General features: G+C 26.3%; 1 protein-coding gene across 6 annotated transcripts in view; it reads right to left on the minus strand.

Annotated features, from left to right (window-relative positions):
• Nucleotides 1–332: 332 nt before the first annotated feature.
• Nucleotides 333–23,365, minus strand: part of LOC129975771 (recombining binding protein suppressor of hairless-like) — a 127,058-nt gene continuing 104,025 nt past the window's right edge. For 4 of the 6 annotated variants that reach the window (XM_056088982.1, XM_056088979.1, XM_056088983.1 and 1 more), the window contains exons 4-15: nt 20,643–20,793; nt 19,611–19,634; nt 18,133–18,228; nt 17,870–18,041; nt 15,815–15,989; nt 11,172–11,309; nt 10,250–10,362; nt 9,148–9,288; nt 6,445–6,600; nt 5,984–6,087; nt 5,581–5,662; nt 333–4,461 (exon numbers count right to left, since the gene is read on the minus strand). In XM_056088982.1, coding sequence (XP_055944957.1) covers nt 4,273–4,461; nt 5,581–5,662; nt 5,984–6,087; nt 6,445–6,600; nt 9,148–9,288; nt 10,250–10,362; nt 11,172–11,309; nt 15,815–15,989; nt 17,870–18,041; nt 18,133–18,228; nt 19,611–19,634; nt 20,643–20,793 — 1,541 coding nt within the window. In that variant the 3' untranslated portion in view covers nt 333–4,272. The remainder of the gene's footprint in view (nt 4,462–5,580; nt 5,663–5,983; nt 6,088–6,444; nt 6,601–9,147; nt 9,289–10,249; nt 10,363–11,171; nt 11,310–15,814; nt 15,990–17,869; nt 18,042–18,132; nt 18,229–19,610; nt 19,635–20,642; nt 20,794–23,365) is intronic. The other 2 variants (XM_056088980.1, XM_056088981.1) reach the window with 2 other exon arrangements.

The raw sequence follows: 23,365 nt of genomic DNA on the forward strand, positions 1-23,365 counted from the left end.
GAGTCAGATAAAATCAACTGCATACAGTGGCATCCTGTTATGCAACTGATGTTCTTTGGGTGAGCTCCATAACCAGGCTTATTTTCATTATAAAAAAATTATCACAATAATACATTAAAAAGCATATTTTTTTTCCAAACAAACATCAGCACAATTTCTTAATCAGATTTAACCTTCATTAGCATAATGCTCTAACAATAATAAATTTTCTATTAAAATTTTTATAGAATATTTCTTGGTGCTTTAGAAAATTATGGAAATTGAAATAATAAATAAATGAAAGAAGATGCAACAACCATTGTAAGAAAAAAATATATTTATTTTCAGTAATGAGTTATCTGTACAATATTTAATTACAGTTCTACTCTAAGGGAGAAGAAAAACAGCCTTGAAGGAATCGTTATCACTAGAAAGTTTGATTTCATAAACTAAAAAGCTCTCTTATTAAATCATGAATTAATTTTTTTTTTATTTCAGCTAAATATCAAAATACATGAATATTAAACAAACAAATAAAAACACATGAAATTCTATAATTAAAATTAATGAAGTTTAAAATCCCTAAAGTAGAGTTTTCAAAACTAATATGTCAACAGTATAGATCAACAAGTACACAATGAAAATCATTCAAATTGGTTTTTATAGTCCAACTTAGCTAAAGACTTTGAATCAAATGAAAGCAAAGTTAGAATTTTGCAACTTAAAATTAATTCAATCTTTTAATATATTTGTAAATTAACTGTGATTAAACATTTGATTTTGATTAACAGAGCTAGTTTTTAAAATCAATGAGACAGATTAGGTAAAATGACATGAATTAAGCATGTGCTTAACCATTAAAGACAACATTTCCAAAATTACTCTCAAAAACAGAATGTAAGCTAAATCAAGATAAAATTACTAGCTATGGCATCACCTTCATAAATTACTAATCAATAAAACTTATTTTATATGCCACAGGAAAATAACTGAACAAAGAAGAGAAGAATATCCAGTTATATTACATCTTCTTACTCTGCTCACTTTAAAATGAATATTACATCCTGTTAAAAACATGAAATAGCCTTTGCTTCAAGCTTTGTATAATGAAATACTTCAGAGGTAAGTTATTTAACATTTTATAAGACATTCTTTTAAAGCATTGACAGGAAAAACTTTTTTTTTAACTTATGGCTAATTTTTTTATACCTTAGAATAAACAGAAAGAACTAAGCTCATTTTTCTGAATTTTTCTTCTAAAGACTCACTCCTCCTTTTCCCTTGCAGAGTCATTTTAATTTTTTAAAAATATCTTATTTTTTAATAATATCTTACAAGAAAAGTTATATTTCTATACAAAACAAATATAATAATTTTGTATTCCATTCACAATTTCAGTATATCTACAAAACAATGTTTATTATTTTCCCCCCTGTTTGTGACTGCATTTTTGAACAATTTAATTCTTGAGCCACATATAAATATATGGAAAAACAAAATAGGGGCCAAATAATTCATTAGAGATTAACAAATAATAATAATATCTGGATATGTTTATACATGGAATTTTAATAAAATCAAGATAAACAGCTATAAAGATTTCATTCATAATTTAAATTTTTCTAACTTCATTTACTATTTTCATCATTTTTGTGAGACCAAATTATAAATACCAGCTTCTACTTATAGCCAGGACCCACAGTGTAAGTCATTTTGAAGGTATATATTAATACAACGCAAATATTTGTTTCTTCATTAGCATCAAATAGTTCAACAGCAGGCTGCTTTCCTCTTCACCACAAATTATAAAAATGGATTAACAACAAAGGTACAAATTTTTAAAGCTTCACTCAGTCAACAAATTTGAATGAATCACAGATAACATATTTACAAAATTGACAACATTGAAGTCTACATATGAAGTCATGTAATAAGATTTATGTACAACAATGGAGAATTATTTTATAAATGATAGAATATAATATATTGCTAAATATGTACAGAGTATATATATTTTCAGTGCAATTAATATAAAAATGCAATGTATCAATTTCATAGAAATCTATAAATGTCTAAAAATTTTAAAAAGGATAATAATTTAAAACTACAATAGCAGAAAAATAATGGAATGCTTTATAAATGAAATTCATTTACTAAAAATAACAGATCTAATGATTGTTCTTGGGATAGCTAGAATTAAAAACTAAACAATGATGAAATAATCACGTACTATTAGAAAAATTAATTGAAAGGTGTTTTTAAAAGATTGATATGTTTCTTCTGTAAACACAAAGAGATTTAAAACAAATACTAAAATTAATTTATTTCTATCCGTACATAATATTACTAAACTTTTCACCAAAAAAAGTCCTTAAAAGAAACATACAGTATTAAACTGATAAAAAAAAAGGAATTATGTACATTTAAAATATGCACATATTCCTCATAGTATATACAGGGCCAGAAGGATTTTTTTTTTTATTATCATAAATTAAATCCTTTTTAAAAAGATCTTTTTATTTCTCATTATTATTGGGTTCTTTTTGTCTATTTTTATAGTGATGAAAATATAATTAGTATTTCCTACTAAATATAATACAGGTCCTTGTAGACCAATTTTCATTTCTTTCATCTCTCAACAAATAATTTTAAGGTGTTTTATACAAACTTGAAAAATCCAAAAAAGAATAGATTTTACAATGCTCATATTATATGCTTATTTCTGAAACAGTGAATGATTAAAGGGGGGGAAAAAATCAGTATCGAAATTTTGCAGGATTTATTCTTTCAAATTATATACAATTCCTAAAAAAAAAATCAAAAGTTAACACAATTTTTAAAAGAAGTGTTTGTTACTGTGCTCTTAAGAACAGAGTAAATAAAAGAGAAAATTTTATACTATGATTAAACTAAGCAAATTAGTACAAATTAAGTATTAAAAAGCAAAAGAGAGTATATGTATTTCTTATACTTTAAAAACTGAAATAAATAATAAATCCAACTAATACTATTTGCTCATCTACAATAAATCGACTCATTCACAACAATTTAAATCTATTCTCCACTCTATCAACATACAGCAGCTTTCAGTTTTTGTATAAATAAATTAGCCTCAAATATATTTCCTTATATTCTAGACAAAGGAATTTTCACATCAAGAAATTTTAGAAAACATACATTCGTTTTACGTAAATTGAATTAAAATTTCCCACATGAAAATTCAAACTTTATAATGTGTTCTTTCATTTAAATTCTCTTAAGGTACAATGCTCATTCATTTTTCAATTTTTTTTAAAGAATTTTTATTTTTATTCACTACTTTAAAATAAGGACTAATCTCTAAATTTGGCTATAACAAATCCATTCAAATTATGATCAATAATGCCATAATTTTACTTTTCAAATAAAAAGTCTAAAGAATGAATAATAAAAGACAAATAAGGTAATGATCGATGTTTATTCAACATCAAATAATTAAAAGTCCCCTTTCTACCAAGGCTTTTCTAAAGAATAATATCCATTTCAAAGCCTTAAAAAAAATCAAATATAGTAAACTAATTTCATTTTTTATGTTATACATAATAAAAAGTAAATGAGCAAATAGTAAAAATTTATATTTTCCAATAAAGTTGCATTCAAAGAAATTCAGTTCAAAAGCTATAATACATGAACCAAGCTTACTAAAATTTAAAGGTGCTATTCAGCGAACAGTATTTATAGTGAACTACGAGAAAAATGAGGAAAATGCTTGATCACGGGCTCATTATTTAAAATCCTATCTAAAGCCTCAGAGCTGCACAAAATTAAATAGTATCATTTTCCAATGCTAACTATCAGTCAACCTTGGACTCGATTTATTAATGAAACAGAGTTTTTGAAGAAAAGGAAATCTATTTCCAATTTATAAAACCTCTTGAGAATAAGTTAGGAAAAATATAATGGACACTACAATGAGTGATAAATGAGACAATGAAAAATAAATGAGACACTACAAGAATTCTCTCTACAAAAAAATACAAGAAACAGCCACAGAATTAACACTCAAACAAAATCAAAGATTCTTCAGTCGTTATAAAGGGAAATAAACCTGAAAAAAAAAATGCCTTAAAATAAAACTTCACATTTTGCATCAAAGCTGTTTGTCCAAATGATATGAGATCTGTATAAAGATACTTTGATCAGACCTTTTAACTACAGTGAATAAATTTTTGTTCAGAATGAACACAGCATACTACAGTTTATTTTTGCAAGACATACAGGAGCACAGCTCCTACAGGACTTTGATTGGCTTAATTACATGGGGTGATCAGAAGTGGAATACATGTGTGAAGGATGTCTGGGATCATCTCTTCGAAGATCGGGGGGCCTCAAAACTTCTTCCACAGCAGGACAATGAGTCCTAGGACCAGGTTCAGGAGTATAGGTAAAGGTTAGACCCGTTGAATAAATAATACCATCATTACGAACTAAGGATACTGGCACCTGTAAAAGGAAATTTTTTTAATTATGTAGAGGTATTTGTAATTAAAGATATCATTAAACGAAAAGCACTTTTTTTTCCCTAGATAGCCATTAAGGCTGAACAAAATTGAAGCAAAATATGTGTAAATAAAAAAATAAAAAAAAAAAGACTGAAATTAGTTTTTATTTGTAGAGTAGAGTCAAACTTAGCAATAATACTCAGAGGGAAAAAATGCTCAACACGGAAATTATACAATCATGCATTTATATAATATTTAATTCATTTACTTTACAATTCTAACAGAATATAAAATATCTTCTTGGGAAAAGAAAATAACAGTAAATTCAAGCTTTTAGTTGAATCTAGATATCTTGCAACTAACATTTGGAATAAACTTCAGTACGTTAATATTTGTTTAATTATATTAACACCCCGCTTTTAAAGCAATAATAGGGCTTTTTCGGGACGGATCTTGTCATTTGGGACCTGCGGTCAGATGACAGTTGTTATTAAAGACTTGGCTATTATTGAATTAAATACCATTAAGCGAACTTTCCTCTTAATCTCTTATCAATAACCAAATTATAATTTTAAACCGTTTAATTTAATTTAGAATATATTTCAACATTATAAATTAATTATGGATAGTAATTTATAGTAGCAAAATTTTAAATTATTCAATTATAATAGGTCAAAAGGGAAAAATTATTAAATTGTACAAAATGAAAAACATGAAGTCTTAGTCATGAAGTCATGCTCAAGAACTAGCTTAGTAACTTATATTCCGAAACAAATTACCTAAGGAACACTGGTTTCAAACAGAAAGCATACATAGAGTAATAGTAATTAATAAATCCAGCAAATCTTATAAATGATGCTGCTCACAAGCAAAATGAAAATTAACAAGATGTATTTTCAATTACAATGCATGTTACAGCACAATTAGTTATTAACAAGATTGGTTGTTGAAGTTTTTGTTTTATTATTATTATTATAATTTTTTAAAAGATTGAATAAATTATTTGTTTTCTCCTTTAAATAAAATATATTAAAATTAATTTACTATGCAACAAATATACATAATATTAAATGAAAGCCAAAATAATAATAATAATCAAAAAAAGGATAAGATTAATTACTTGTGTTGGCTGCCTCACCCACTGCCATCCTTCACGAAAGGCAGAAATGTCAGGAACTACACATAACATGCTTTCTTGACATCTATCAAAATAAATTTAAAAAAAATTCATTAAAACATTTTTGTCCACAGATGTAAGAAATTAATTTTTAAATAGATTTTCTAGTAAAAAACATTTTTAGAAATAAAATGCTATTTCAAAAAGCTGAAGATGAATGTCAAATGAAAATTTTCTGAGAAAAATGTTATGCCAATTATAAAATAAGAGTTAATAACATTTTATAAAATATTTCACATTATTTGGAAACAATACAAAGAAACATAAAATCAATTTTAAATAGTTATATAACCTAGAAAGATAATCAAATTTAATGAAGAATAAGATGGCTTTATTTCATGCGTACCTGTACATGGTCTCTGCTTCAACTTCTCCAAACCATACTTTCAAATTAGGAGTAAAATTTTCTCCATTTAATTCTAACATAGCTACATCTCCCCCTCCATTCAACTAGAGAAAACAAACAGCTTTAATATATGCACGCCATAGTAAAAGAATGCAAATATTTAAAAAAAAAAAAAATTAATGTTAACTATTAACATAAGTATCATATCCAATTAAATATTTATATCAATGATAACTGAAAATTAAATAATACACATTTACTGAATTTTAATTCATTTTAAAAAAATACAATGCAGAAATGTAATTAAAAAGCAAATTGTTTGAAATAATTTAGCGTAAAAATATAGTTAGAGCCCTACAAATATTTTACACACATTTTTATTTTCTTTTTTGGTTATTAATAACATTGCAAACACCCAATTCTGTAATCAGATTAATAGTTCAAATCTCAATAGAACTTACATGAAGACTATGTACAACTGGCACTGGAGTTACTGTAGTCCTTACAGGTCCCATTCCTTCATAAAATGTGTATTCTGCTTTGTCTGTGCTAATGATTGTCCAGGATGCTCCATCATTTATCATTTCTTTATTTGGTTCTTTAGGGCAAGGGGTTGCCTAGAAAAAAATTAGTAATTTTAAATATTTCAGACTCATTTTTTCAAATGAATTCTCAAATACAGATGCAAAATGTTTCACTCTAACTATAAAAATATGTACAATAATCTTCATCTAACAAATATGAGCCAACTTGAATTGTTGAAGCATTCTAAACAGATTTTGAACAGATTAAGCTAAAAATAGTAAACTTAATTTTTTTTTCTTCAGAAATGTTAGCTTAAAATTTAGTACAGGTGATATTTAAAACAATAGAAAGTATAATATTACTCCTGAAAAAAAAAAAAAAACATTATTGTGAATATTATGAGTTCTGCATGCAAATCTGCGAGAGCTGCATGCGAATGTTTTGCGCTTCATAGTATAGTAAAGAAAACAAAAATGCATATTTGATGTCTTCAACAAAATGAAATCAATTTAGACATTAACTATAATTTTAATAACAATATCACATTAATATGAGTGGTGCAATTTTGTGTGATCGAGATCACATGCATGTGAAATGCAGATCAAGAGACCTTTAACCATTGACAGCCATGATTCACAATTAGATATGAATCTACAATTTCAATGCTTACAAAATGTACCACTTGCCATTTATCCAATTCATTACATTTTCATCTTATCACATTTATAAATATGAAAAAATACAGACCAACAGATATTTTACTTTTTAAGAAATCTAATTCAAAATTTGATAAGGATCTACACTTTAGATGTTACATCCCTTACATTTAGATGTTAAGCTTCTTTATATAAAATTTTAACAGTTCTTCTAATTTCTAAGTTGACAAATACCCCCCTGGTTACATTTAATACTAAAACAAAATATTCTGTTAATAGCTATTGTATTCTAAACATCCTAAAAATAACCATTCATATAAGTAACAAACATGTAAGATTATTTTTTTATGAAAAACTTATGGAAATTATGAAAGCATATCATTTTACTGTCTATAATAAATTGAATTCCCTTAAGATTATTTTTTATTACACTGATTTATATAAAAAAAAACATGCTATAAAAGAAATAGTCATTCAAATGTAATAAGACTGGAATTTTTTTAAGTCCATTAATAAGGGACATATATATAAGACATGCATAAATATTTATGAAAAAAGAAAATATATGATCTACTATATATAAATAGTATCTAGTAGGATCTGAAATAGTAAGTACAGTATGATAATTTACAGATGATACAGTAGGATTTATTTAAATAAAGCCAAAATTAAAATAGAACTGTCAAAAAAGTTGGAAAATTTCTACAATTATATATATTTATAAAAGTAATCTCCTCCCCTCCCTTGTTTTTTACTCTCCTGAAATGATACATATTTTCAGGCAAGTAAATGCAAATATTGTCTGTTTGAAAAAAATGCAATAATAATAATGAGGTAAGGGTCTTCAGGCAAGCAAAATCTGTCTCAGTCAACATAGAGTGTGGGTATGCCATCTTCAATGAAACACATGCTTGGTATGAGGCTTGTTTCCTACTCTCAAATATCAGTATTTTGCTTGAAAGAAATATGAGTAACTAACAATTCATGAATTGTGGCAGTTCAAATATGTAGCACATAAAACAAAAGTTTTTGTCGTTTTCAATATTTGTTATTCTTTGTTAATATCTATTGAACTCATTTACCACTCACAATTGCATTCTTACTGTCTTTTACAAAAAAATTAAATCCATAACTGGTAATCACATCATAGCCTAAATTTTACTGATAAATCAAATTAGATCCTCTCGTTTAGAACAATGCCTGATGACAATAATGATAATAAAGAAGATTTAATGATTCCATTTTCCACAAAATATATTTTTAAATCATGTTTTTTTATATACACACAAAAATAAATGAGTTATTTGAAGAATGTTTAGACAAATGAGTACAAAATTAAAACTTCTTCAGTTTTCAATTATTCTTCCTCGACACTTTTCAGCACAAATAAACCAGGTCTTAAAAGAACACGCATCATATTTTGGTTATATTATCATTGTAAGTGAAGAATATTTCATTAAGTGATAATAACTAAAGTAGGCTAGTAAATATACATATTTTATAAGTGAAAAGGTAAATGGCAGGAGAGGGTTTAAGAATCAAGAAAATTCCAATGAAATCACAAATTTAAATTGTGGATAGTTTTCATTGTTGATTTTTCTAAATGGCAATTTAAAATCTGATTGAAATGCATGCAGTTAATTTTCACAATTTCAAAATTATTTTTTATAAACTTATTTAGAACCCTGATAATATAAAATAACTTTACAATATTAGTAAATTGGAATGAGCTAATGTAAGCCATTTTTAAATAACAATAATACAATAAAATAAAGTTTTTTTTTATTTATTTATTTTGCTTTTGTATACCATTGCATTATGCAAGAATAAAATTTAATCTCAATAATTGACAAACAGATTTTTAACTTTCAGCAGTACAATAATTGTTGATAAAATTACATAAAAAATGATGTAAACATTGATTTAATTATTTTAAGTAGTATTATAAAAGAAATAAATAAGGTGGAGGATTTAATAACTCACTTGAAATTGAATAATTCGCTCTTGTGATAAACAAAGGTACATCCTTTCTGTATCTTTCATATAAAACGCACATTTATGAAGTTGGGAAACAGGGTCATCTGCATCCAACAAGGCTGTTTGTTTATCTACTTTACGAATAATCTAGAAGAAAAGAAAACAAGTTCTTAAATAATACTGAAAAAGAGAAAATGTACTTTAAATAAAAAATTTAAAAATAGATCACCTATCAAAGAACAGAAAAATTTCCACAATTTTGGTCTCAAAATGTATTAACTCACAAGAATTGAAATCATTCAATGCAATTTCAAATATTTCTAACTCTAAATTTTAATTAACATTTCATATACAAAAAAATTGAAAATTTCACTTTATGAAATAATTTATATAAAGGATTTATTTGCTAACATCAAGCATCGGATTAAAAGCATAGATTGGTTGGTATTTATTTACAGCATGAAAACCTAATATATAATGAACAGAAAAATAAAAAAGTGGCTTTTAATTTTTAATTCTAAAAGAATAAAAATCTAAAACATAATAAAAGCATTATATATATCATACAAGATTGAAAAAACTTAAGTGATTATATGAACATATTTATCTGTGATTCTTGCTGACATTAAAAGAAATTCTAAGCCTTCATGAGTAAATAAAAATTTAAAAATAAATTAGTTCCAAAAGTATTTTTTTTTTTATGTCTCCATAAAAATATTTCAAAAATTAACCTAGTTATTTGGTTCAAATTTACTATATGAATGAAAGGCTTGAACTGCTTTAACAGAAAATACAACCTAAACTGTGTGCATTTATTGCTCAACTGTAAATTAATTAATAGTGGAAGATGATGATAAATCATTCACTTCTTTACATGTTTATCTTTTAATTTAGGTTTTTATCTTCAGGGTAGAAGGGGAGGGAAGAGAAGAAATCAAATGAATAAAAAAAAGTAGCTTTTTTCAATTAGACAAAATAATAATAATAATTAAAGCAGAAATATATGGTTATCTAAAATAAAGCATCAGTATACTGAATTAATAAGAAAAACTTTCAATGAAGATTTTCTTAATGATGTGGGGATGAAGTAAAAAAAGAATATACTTACTAGTCTTGGCAGAGCCATACCAGTCACTGAACAAACTAATTTTATAGTAGAACCGTAATGAATATAACCATCACGAACAGTAAATTCTTCAGATTCAGATTCTGTATCGTCCACTAAAAAACAAATTAAGAGTTATTTTAATAAGATTTAAAGAATGCATTTCTAAAAAGAATTTCATCTTTTAAATCAGAAAATAAAAATTTAAAATATTAAACTATTATATTCTCACATGACCTTCAATCAATTAAACTTTGCTTAGAAATCAATCTACAAAAAGTCATTTGCCTATAAAAGCACTTAACTAAAACATTCAATGTAGCATAAAAAATCCTATTTGAAATTACTAGAGAGTTGCTATTACAAAAATAAGCAAAATTATGATCATTTTAATATGAAACAGATATATCCTGAATGAAATATTCATTATCATTAAAAAAATGTTACTTTATAAATATTTATTTTGAACCTCTGCAAAAGAAAATTTTAAAAGCCCATTTGCAACACATCTAACTTCAGCTATGAAATGCAAGGAAGCACTTTCTTCAAATATAAGCAATGAGCAGTAGCACATAGATCATTCTATACAATTAAGGACTTAAAATCAATGTGAAAATTACCCTTAAGTATAGAATGTATCCCAATCATGTTGATTATAAAGAAGTACCACACAACATTAATTTAATTTTAGGCTACAAAACATTCCCATCAAACCAAAACACAGTAAACTATCTACAAACATTTCATCATCAAATGATACACATTAGTAAACAACAGATTCTATTTAGACTAAGTTCAATTATTTTTTAATTGCTCATTAAAATATTTCTAAATCTAATACATATGCAAAATGCTGCAGTGTACTTCCTAAATTGGTAAAATAAATTTAGTATTTCTTTTTTCATGTTATACTAAAATAACTTACACAAATGAATAGTAAAAGCTCCCCACTGGGTAGAACTAGCATGGAAATTTCCACTTTCCACATGAAGATATCTAGTGCTCACAGTTTGAGAACGTAATCGATTAAACAGTGCAATTCTTGATCCGGATGCTATACATACTAAAAAATAAAATGAATTCACAAATTACATTAAAATTCTAGAAATGCGAGTTTTATTCTTTTACAAAAATATTATATATACACACACAATATATCAAAGCAAAATCAAAATTAGTTTTAGCACCACTTAATTAAAGCCATCTACAAATATGAATGTTTATAAATAATACAGTAATGTATGTGTTGGCACTCTACAAGTCAGATCATTTCGTTCCACACAATCAATTGGCTACAAATATACTTTGAAGGGTGGATGTGTGCCTGAATGATTTTTACAAAATTTAACTAAAAATAAAGCAAAATTTCGGCAGTTTTCCCATCACAACTTCTGAAAATACTAATATACAAAAATAATTTTGGACCATTTAAAAAAAAATAATGGTTTAAAGATTTCAATTTGGTTAGTATGAATTATTTCAAGAATTTTGACAATTTTTCTAAATATATTATTTTTTGTATAATTTTTTTACAATAAATCTCATTTTTGCATTCTCATTGCAGAATGAAATGAAAGCCATTCAAACATGTTTCATCAGTAATTTTCTTCACTGTTGAAAGTTCAGGAAAAAGATTCTGTTTATTATTTAGTCTGGAATAAACAAACGAAATTGCAGCATCATTAAAGATATTAACTAATTAAAAAAATACATGATATGGGTAGCTACTTTTTAAATGACACTTTCACATCATGGAACTTGATTCCATTCAGAAATTTTATTTAACATACTAAGTATATGGCAATTAAAAAAATGTTGATTACAGTCAGAAATTTTAAAGAACTAACATAAACTTATGCAAACGAAATTTAATAAAAATCAACCTATATTAACCAATTATCCCTTCTAAAGGATACATGAAAAATAAATTGCATGCAGAAATTAGTATTTATTTGTTGTGAATATTTTATCAGCTGGAACATGTATGTATAAGCTTTTGCTACTACAAGTTATATGTATCTCATCTGTCTGATAGCTTCATATGGAAAATTTGTTTATTTCCAGAATTAGTGAATGTGGTTTTTATATTTTCTTTGTAATGGCAGAATTCTTTTTCAGTTTATTTTAAAAACTTAGTTGGGCATTTTTATTTAAGAGTACTCTTTCTTTGTCATTCTGATGGTTGATTAAAATGTTATTGTTTTAAGGCAAGTTGTAGCACATTATTTTCAATCTGTCTTCTAAACTGGACAGTGGGTGTTAATGATGCAACTGATAAACCATTTCTTCCTTAATAGCAAAGTTTTCTGAAATCACTGGAAACTATTACATAGTTTAGATTCAAATGACAGTGATATTATTGAGAACAATGAGATTGTTGTGATACCACCAGATTCCAATGAATCAACTGATGGAGATTAATGGGATAACAAAAAAGTAAATACTGTCAAAATAATTGTAAACAATGCTCTAGGAACTTTGAAAGTTAGAATTGGAGACAGTTTTAAACCTGAAATGAGCACAAGCTCTGATATTTCAAAAATGAAAAGGAGCTAAAAAGCTACAAAAAATATCAATCATCTTAAGATAAAATGAAATCAACAAAATATGCAAAATGAAAAACAAAAGTTATTCAACAAGTAATGAGTTGTTCAAGCAGAGGGAACTATAATAAAACAAAAGCAGAGCTTTTTAATGCAGGATAATTATTCCAATGTAAATTACCATAGTGAAAGAAACTGTGAAATGTGCAACAGATGCAAAGAATAAAACTAAAGAAATATGCATTTTTCTAGGAATTTTGCTTCTGATTGGTTATTATTTAAACATCTGTCATCAAGACTTCTAAACAAATGTGAAGACCTTGGTACTTCCCCGATGAAAACTGTCTTATAATGAAATTGTTTCTAAATGCTGAAATTTCACTTACAATTTGTGAACAGGACAGTAAGCCAGAATACCAAAGACCTCTCTTTAAAACCTTTGTTTACTACACTCATAATAATTTTAAAAAATTCAGATACTTCTTGGCAAATCTAAACATTAAGGGAATGTCTATCATGCACCATGGTAGAAATAATTTGAGACAATTTAGCTGAACCAAACCATTACATTTTAGATATTTAATTTGGGCTCCTGTGGAGACACAGATTTGTTATAATTTGGTTAATGTGAAGATTCTGAATATGACAAATTCTTGCAATAAACACATGGGTGGGGTAGACCACTATGACTTGCAGAATAGACCATTTGCCATTAACATTCATGGGGAAAAAATGAACACTCTTCAATTGTAAAATGGGCATGATAGTGGTAAATGCATGGATACTCTATAAAGCTGCCAACAAAAGTGATGGCCCTTATTAAAAGATACTTCAAAGAATATAACTAATGGTTCAACTATAAAAGACAGAGCAGAACAAGAAGTATGCTTAAGATCTATTCTGCACCTCTGAATACAAAAGACATGGGTAAAAATGCATTGGCCATGTCAAAGAGAAAGTTACAAAGGAAAATACACAATGAAGAATGTAAGAAAACACTTTTCCACAAAGTTTAAGGCCATATTAAAATGAAAATCTGAACTCTAATGTACATAAAAGATATTATTCACACATTGTATAAATTTATAGCAGGAAATTGCTTTCTTCTAATGAAGAGAATACTAAAACCAACAAAAGCAACATTTTATTTTCTATATCCCAGTGTCTTAGAAGTCAAGCTATATATCTTATATGAAAAATATTTCTATTTTTTATATTTAGTCAAATGGCTATTCAGAAATATGGTTACTTTCAAATGTGAACAAAATAAATAGTGAAAAAATGTATTAAATGCTGCCAATTTTTTAGGCAAAACATTTGATCAGAAAATGTTAAAACAAAAGGTTTATTTTATTACTAAGTTTGCCAAAATTGTTTAAATTAAATCACTTCAATAAAGATATTAATATCTTAATGAATCTTGGCAATACATAGTATGAATTCTAAAAATTCTTTTTTCCTGACAACTGTAGAGCAGTACCAAAATCTAATGTAAAGTCAATCCTCAATAATGCATTTGTGATTATTCGAATCAAAAAATATTTCAGGAGATTTGAATCTAGATGATTTTAAACTGTTATTTTTGAAATTAATATTAAATTTCTTTTTCCTCATCAAATAGATGCATGAGTATGCATATATGGTGTAAACTAAAAAATCTTTTTGAAATTTCAGATATATAGATAGATATTCTGGATAATATATAGATAGGATATTCTGGCATAAAACCATAGATTATCAAATTGTTTTAACTATACGAATGTCTTCTATACACTTAGATCAAATAGTTAATACACAATCATATTTAGAAAAGAAAAAGATGGGAGTTCATTAAGTATGTCTGTAAGTGGCAGATGAAATGCAAAAAGTCTCATATTATGAAAGATATGGTTAAACAGTGCAAAGAAATGTGGTTCCCATTAACAAATATGTAAATCAAGTACGGCTGGTTTTTAAATATGTGAATACTGGAAGGGAAAGAGAGAGAGTAACCTTTTACATGTAGTTCAATTCATAAAATATGAATGTTTGTCAAATAAATATTCAAAAAGATATAGCATGTTTACATTCACTGATAATATAATCTTTACAAACATGCTTTTCAAGAGCAGCAGAAATATATTTAACAATTTCATTAAAAAAAAAATTCCTTTCAGAAATTGTTTTAAATCGCTACAACTTGTGGCTAAAACTGATAGTGTACACATGTTTTCAGGTGTTAATTCTGTAATCAGATGTTTATGGAAATAATTACCTCTAGTTGCAAGCATTTGAATATCTTGTTGCAAATGTTAAACAGATTTTTGATCCATTCATCAAATGTATTAACTCAGAAAGCCAACACTTTCCGAAATATAAATAATATGAATGAATAGATTTTCATTGTCTTTATTATCAGTTTTTCTTTTTGCACAAATAATGAATAAACAGAATCCAGGCAGCTAAACTATTGGATAATAAAGAGATTACAGTTGAGAAAAATCTAAACTATCTTTTATTTTTATTTTAAATGCTTTTCTTATATTTTAATCATAGTAAGACTATTTATTCTAAACAGTCGGGAGTAAAAAGGTTTTATAAAGGGGTGGGGGTAAATAAAATTGCTTATTTTTGAAAGCAGAATTTATTTTACATAAGTAACTTGTCTCATTTAGATGCATAGTATAATTGCTTTTTGTTTTAACCTTTTGACTAGTAATGAGACACATGATCCACCTGAAGTTAAAATCTGTAATCAAAAGGTTAAAAGGAAATCTGAACATCAAAAATGAGAATAATGTAAGCTTCCAAAATGGTTACTGATAAGGTATATAATTAAAATATATGTAATTCAAATTTTAACTGTCAAAACAAAAAATTACTACAAAATGGGGAACTTTGCAAATCATTCATTTGTCTTTTTTGTTGTTGTTGTTGTTTGTTTGTTTGCTTTTAATTTGTAAACTTTTTTTAAGATATAAAGTAATAACTGAGCATTTTAAATAAAATATAGTGTTTACATCTAATATTATGAAAATCTACTTACAGTCAGCATTTTTTATAGATTGCTTCTTTTTGGAAGGCTTGGAAATCACTTTAATTCTTTTACTATGAAATACTCCTATATCTTCTCCATTGCCATAAAACATCTTTACAGATAACATAAAATGCTTCCTTTTATCTGAATCGCTTATATACAAAGTTTTGGCAGCACAATAGCTCTATAAAGAATATTGTTTTCATTAGGAAAAAAGATGATAATAGATAATTTAGATGAAAAGTTCTTTTACAATAGCAGCTAAGTATTTAACAAAATATATAGAATCAATAATAAATTTATATTAGGAAATATCCTCTATCTGCCACAATTTTTGTACATATAACTTCCATTTATATAACTTTTCAGCACTATTTTTAATATTACACAATAATACTTTAAAGTTGTTGTTCTTGCAGTTCTATAGTGCCAACAAAAATCTTGTCACTTCCAAGTCTTAAATTTACATACTAATACATGTAAATTTTCTTAAATTAGATACTTGGGGCAAGAAAATAATTGTATGGAGGAGAAAAAAAAAAAAAAAAAACTGCAAATTTCATGCATACTGAATAAAAATAGTACTAAAAAAATAAATAAAAGTGGTGCTATTGAAAGAATTTTTTTTAATGCATCATAAAGTAATCACATTTGTCAATCTGTTCTTACTAAACAAGCAGCTCTGTAGTTAAAATGTATTCATCAATAATTCATTATCTCTTTATATTTGTAATTCTTCTTCAATTGAGTAGAATTCTTCTATCAAGCTAAGAATAGTCATATGTTTTTTCTAATATATTTCAATCAGAAGCAATGATTAATTTCTACTTATGCAGATTAGACAGATTGCCTAAAATCTCTCGACTAAGAGGGAACTAAATAGGTTAATTAAAAAACTTTATTTTATTAATACCAAACTTTATTTACTTTTAACAAATAAATGCATGTATTAAAATTACAAACTCTGAGTGATAAAATATTATGAAAAGTATAACTGATCCCAATTCCACACATTTTATCATGTTCATTAATTATTAGAATGCTAATAAAAGTGGATGTCTGTTTTAATAATATTGTGTGCAGATGCGGACGTTGGCAGACTAGAAAAAAAAAAGTTAATAAACTTATTAACATATTTTTTACAAAATTAATAAAATAAAAATTATAAATTTGCAATAAATTATTACGATGTTAAAAATAAACTGAAACGCAAAACTAAACAGGGCAATTTATTAAAAGAAGTGCCCCATAATGTGCACTACCTATGACATTGAAAGATCTAAACCAACTACTAGCCGAAGCTTTGACTGTTATGGTAGAGAACTGCCCATACATCTCAATAAGCTCACTAGCCATCACCTCTCTGTTAAACAAGCTCTAAATGCACAGTGACATTATTTTAATAGCTTCAAAATCTAATGCCACACAAGAATAATGATTGTTTTGATTATAAAAATGACCAGATCTTTGTATTATTTATAATTCATTTTTTTTTAATTTCCAAATTTTACACCTGTATCATAATTTAAAATAGGAATATTAAAATTGAAAGGAGGAAATAAATAAGGATTAGGGTAGAATAAATAAGAGTATTATATTTATTAAGGCTCATAAGATACCATATTGAAAAAAAAAAAAAAAAGCCAAAATTCTAAGAAATTTTTTTAGTATATTATGACAAATGATAAAATGAAATTACATAAAACTGAAATAGAAGATTCTCTAATAAGATGACAAGTAGACAGTTCATTTTACCACAGATTAATTATAATTTGTAGTAAATGCCTTTGACCTTAAAAAAGGGTTACTGAATTTTTTTAAAATCCCTTTCTCAGATATAACTATTAAAATATAATAATTAGTAAAATGAAAACATTTTTGCACAATCTCAAAAACATTTATATTACAAGACCAACAATACAAATGTATCACATAGCAAGTTCATATTTTCAAAATTAAAAACGTAATATTTATTTCTGATAAAATAAAAAAGAAAGAAATGGGAAGTAACAAAGAAGAATTTTATTATCTAAACTACAAATAATAATAATAATACTTCCTTACACTCACTTTGCCATTGAAGTCCAACTGTTGCATTTCCTGATCTGAATTGCCAATTCCAATGAAAGCACATAACTGAGAGCCTTGTTCACTTTCGCCATCATGCACCATTTGTTCTTGCTTCTTCCTCCATCCATCTCCAAGTAAATATATACAAGGTGGTGGGCAAAAAAATCTAAAAAAATTCAAAAATTAGTTATATATTAATCTTTTTCTCTGAACATATATAAAATAACAATTTAAAAGAATGCAATAAGTAAAATTACCTTTTTTCATTGCCATAAGACTTTTGAGCAACTTTTGCATGTAATATTACTAGCACCATATCACCTCGTTCCCTAAGGTACTTTTTCATACATTCCCTATGACAAAATAAATAAATTATATATTTTATAGAACAATCAAAAAAGAAAAATAGGTTATATTATTAATTACACATTCATTTGCTAAAAAATTTTAAAATTTTTATATCTTTTTTATATGCATGTAAATATTTTACAGGTCAAATTTTAATACTCAGACATCTTTTAAAGGTATTAAAAATAAATGTACAATAATAAATCAGAGATGAATTTAAATAAACAATCAATAAAAATTAATCTTGAACCAGAATATATATATGTTTATAAATAAAAAATAAAGAAAAAGAGGAAAAATAATCTAAAAACTGCATCTTCGATAATATAGTTTTTTTAGGATTTGTGAGAATCATAGTTAGCACAGAGTTGTAAATGAAAGATTATATTTAAGTAATGAAAGATTACATTTCATTCTTCGTTGAAGTTTTAAATAAATTTGTCTTACTAAGATTGCAAATAGTAAATTGCTTTATTTGGAAAGTGAAACAAACAAAACCAAGCTATATCTACAGCGTTAATGGTGCATTTAATGTTTGTAGCAAGAAAGATCAATCTCAGACAATGAAAGTTCCAATAAATGGATTTTCAGATGCACAGATGAAAAGAATTCCTTACATACATAAATCATATATTAAAATGATAATAAAGATATTTCAAAAAATGCCAACAGTGGATTTTAAATTTTTATTTCTTTTATTCTTTTTTTATGACTGATGTTGGCAGGTTTTTACTTAAGAATCCACACAAAACATTTGTATAAATCCATTAAGCAGATTTTTTTATATTTTTTTATTACATGCATCAATTCATAGATTTCTATATATACAGCATACATTTTAATTTTCAACGAATATTTGAATGTACCTGTATCTCAGTGTTCATGTAAAGTAAATTCAATAAAAATATCACATTTTGCTAAATTGTATGAACTCTTTCTAGGCCCATGGGAAGAATACTTTCCATCAACTTCATAAATCTTTGTATGCAATTATATAGGCTGGCATATATTCTCACAAATTTTTCATTAAAGCAAAACCTTAGATGCTCCAGTTTCTTATCTCACACAAAATTATGTATCTATTATTTGTTATTTAGTTATTAATTAACAAAATTAATTGATCAATTTATAATTATCAAATTAAATTAATTCATTTCCTTAAGTCTATCACAATTTTAAAATTATTTTAATACACTATCACAAGAAAAAAAATGGCCCTTTAAAGGATTAAACTTTAATATTCCAAAATTTACACAGACTTTCCCTTTTCAGTAGATTTTATACTAAATTAAAAATAATGTTCCCTCTCCTGCTCCTGATACAAACTTCAAAATAGAGTATGCAAATTGTTACTCAATAACATATATACAACTAGAAAATATCTTACCTAGTTAGCCTCTGATCCTTTCTCCTAAAAGAAGGAAATAACTGATCAGTATTTTTAAAAGAACGAAACTTTAATTTAAAAAAAAACAAGACAATTGAATAAAAATTAATAAACTGCAAGTGCCAAAATGGAAATTAATGTTTTTAGATAAATCTGTGTAATTGTATCTTTGAAGCAATCACAATATAAAAGGCCTTTTCATTACAACAAAACTATGAATGAAGAGTTTTAATAAAAAAAATTTCAGTATGCTTTTAAATGCACACATCATATTTGTCATTTGCATAACATGAATTACACACAAAAAATTAAATTCAGAAGCTAACCATTATTCTGATTCAATGCACAGGAATTGAAAAATTAGTCCATTATAAATAGCTAAAAAATAAACATAGCAACATGGAGAGTACATACTCTCATGATTAATTAATTAAAACACTGATCAAACGCAAGGTATCTTAACAGTTATGCTCCAAGAAGACCACATAAAAGAACTTTCAAAGCCAGAGATTAATGTTAATTGTGTGATAATTACATGCAATGCATGCAAATATTTCTAATAATCAATATTTCTCATTGCATATTAAGAAAGTGTGAACAATTGTCACTAATTGCAAACATTTTTCTATAATTTTGATTCCAAGCAGAATTGTAGTATATTACTGGAGTAGGACAAACTTTTACGCAATACTAATTTGGATTCCAGTTCAGATAGTTAGAATCCAAACAGATAAGATTAAAATAGCTGCCTTAACTTGTAATATTTAAAGAAAATTGTTAATTTTTTTTAAATTGTCATTTAACTCCTTTTAAATTATTAGTTCAACTATTTAGTTTCACCAGAAAATATCTTGGTCAGAAACCAGGATATAAAAGTATTTTCTGCCAGAAAAGGAGTATAAAAGCTAAGAGAGAAATATTTAAAAATTCTGGCCAAGCAAATTGTCTAGGCAAACAATGTTATTTAATTTTAACAACAAATTTTCGATATAAAGAAGAATTGTTTTGTTTTTTTTAATTTGAGGAACTTACTTGCTTCTGTGCCTGTCATCAACAGGTGGAGAAGGGGTTGCCATGGGACTTGGAGGTGCATGGCCTCTTCCCTGCGAAAGTAAAGGAAGACTAAGAGCACCATGAGCTACAAGGGGATGGTGAGACTGCTGCTGAGGTTGCTCACCATTTACTGAAAAAGGAACATCAAAGTAAAAAACAATACAATAAGCAAAGCATTAGCATAAAAAACAAAAAATTTATTGTTTAAAAAATATATGTATAATTTGAGCAATGCTAAAAGAAAAGAATGCTCAATAATATTTAAAGGAATAATGATATCTTTAAAAAAGTTAAGTTGTCACACATAAAACTGCTCCTTTTCATTGCAAATGTTTGCTTGAGAGTCTGGTAAGGTATACTTATAGGGATATAAGTATTTATATTTAGAAATCAATGAAATAATATCAAACCATTATTAAGAGATCATATTCTCTCATATATTACAGAAAATTTTAAACAGCTGCAGCTCACTTACTATTTGACTATTGTTTTTCAAATATATAATTTATTAAAAGATACTTCAGTGGAAAAAAATAAATAAAAATTGACATCTTCAACTAAACAAATACAGCCAATGATACAATTCCTGCAATTAAAATTCACATTCTTTAACAACAATTGAAAATAAGCCATATTTAATAATAGGGTTTGCTATTATTTGTTTTACACTCATTTTCTAAAAACATTCTAAACTTCAATAACTAGAACAGGAAAAATTATCAGAATGATTGGCAAATTCAAATGTTAATCAAAAGATTGTTATCAAGCACAATTATAAATCAAATATCTTAACCTTACATTTAATTTAACCTAAACCAATTTTTTTTTGTTTTTGCTGTTGAAAATTAATAATTAAAATTAATAACAGCCCTTAATTCTACTCAACATTTTCCTTTTTCAAAAATTCGAAACAAAGATTTTTTTTTTTTTTTGTTAATGGAAAACGGTTTATAATAATTTTACAAATAGGATTATACTTAAATTTCTGCATCTAGCATAAATGAACAAATGGATATTCAAGTTATTCTGTAAAAATAATTTCTATTGTGAATTAATTTAATGCTGTTTCTTCCTTTACATTGTAACTCTTAATTTTATATAAAAAAAGATTAACTGATTATTTTGAGTACATCAAAAGAATCAATTTTTAGATTTTGTTTCTCAACTGACAACAAAATTGAAAGTACAAAAACGATTCAGAAAATTATATTAAATATAGAACTGAAATAGGAAATAGGCTTCATATCAATCTAAGAGGTGCATTTTATTCCATTATTTATGACACTATTAATATACAATCCTATGAAACACTGATTTTAAGATACAATGATTTCGATTCTATTCGAAACAAAAAACAGAATCAGCAAAAATAATGAACTCACATTTTACCGTAATGCATCTACTGAATATTACGAAAACATATGCAAGATAAAGAGGGGGGGGGGACTGAATTCCCTAATCCAAAAAATAATAACTACTTTCAAATTTCTGTATTCATCCAAGATGAAATAAAGAGAAGGGAAGTTTTTTTCTTTCCTCTAAAGAAACAAAAAACATAATTCCAGCAAAATATTGGGAAAGGAGGAAAGGAAAAAAAGTAAAGAAAAGAACTACACACATGCTTAGCTTTTAAAGACATTAAATGATCAAATTGTAACATCATTAGTTTTCGAGCAAAGGAACTGAGCCTGCAGTGCATTTCCAAAAAGTACATCAGCGAATTTTCCCATTGCTGAGAAACGATGGGGAAGAGGGCCGATCAATGTAGCTGAGTGCTTGCCATTAAGCGAGAGAGCCGCAGCGCTGCTGCAGCTGGTGCTACTCTGGAAATTCCCATGCTTCAGCAGGGAAGCATCCACTTTCGTTCCCTGGTGAGTCTCAGCTTTAATCTGCAGACTGCTTCAAAAACAGGCGCAGCACATTCCTGTGAAAAGTAATTCTTCGTACAGCTGTGCTAGTAGTCAGCTGCCAGTGCAGAAATTTTCTCTCTCCATTATACTGAGCATTAGGTTAAGAGAGCATTTGGTTGCATGAAACTTTTGGGAATGGACTCCAGCATAATTTTTGGGCTTTTGATATGTTTTTTAATGAATGTTAATTTTGTGCTTAGAAAATAAGATAGCATTGCAGAGTCATTTTAGGATGGAGAATCTAATTTAAGGAAGGACCCAAAATATGTTTCCTAACTGCAATTGAAAATGTCTGTTCAAACTGATTAATGAGCTTAAAAATTTATTCCTGTCTTTAAAGAAACATCATTTGTTGATCTTTAAAAAGCTTTTTAAGTAACTGAAAGATTTTAAAATGTTTATTTATTATAAAATTAAATAATTTTTGGAAAGATAAAAATACATGGGCTAATTTTTTTATCCTTTTTATGATAGTCACACAATTGAAATCAACAAAACTAAGCAATTCAACAAAATACAATTTAAAATGGCAAATTTTATAAAATGTTTAACACCATAAATAATGCTGACAAATAATCCCTCCTAAAAAATTAAAATTCTGATTTCACAATACAATATTAACTTCAATATAATAATCCCTCCATATATTTAGAACAACAGCCTAAGGTATTTTTATGAAACAAACATTAAACTTATTTTAAGTGATAGTATTAAAGTTCCTAGCTTCATATTAAATTAATAAACACTTTAAAATACCTTAGTACCAAATACCAAAGTAATTTTTTTTTTTTT

This window comes from Argiope bruennichi, chromosome 7 (genome assembly GCF_947563725.1).
Source record: "Argiope bruennichi chromosome 7, qqArgBrue1.1, whole genome shotgun sequence".
In the NCBI taxonomy this organism is placed as follows: domain Eukaryota; kingdom Metazoa; phylum Arthropoda; class Arachnida; order Araneae; family Araneidae; genus Argiope; species Argiope bruennichi.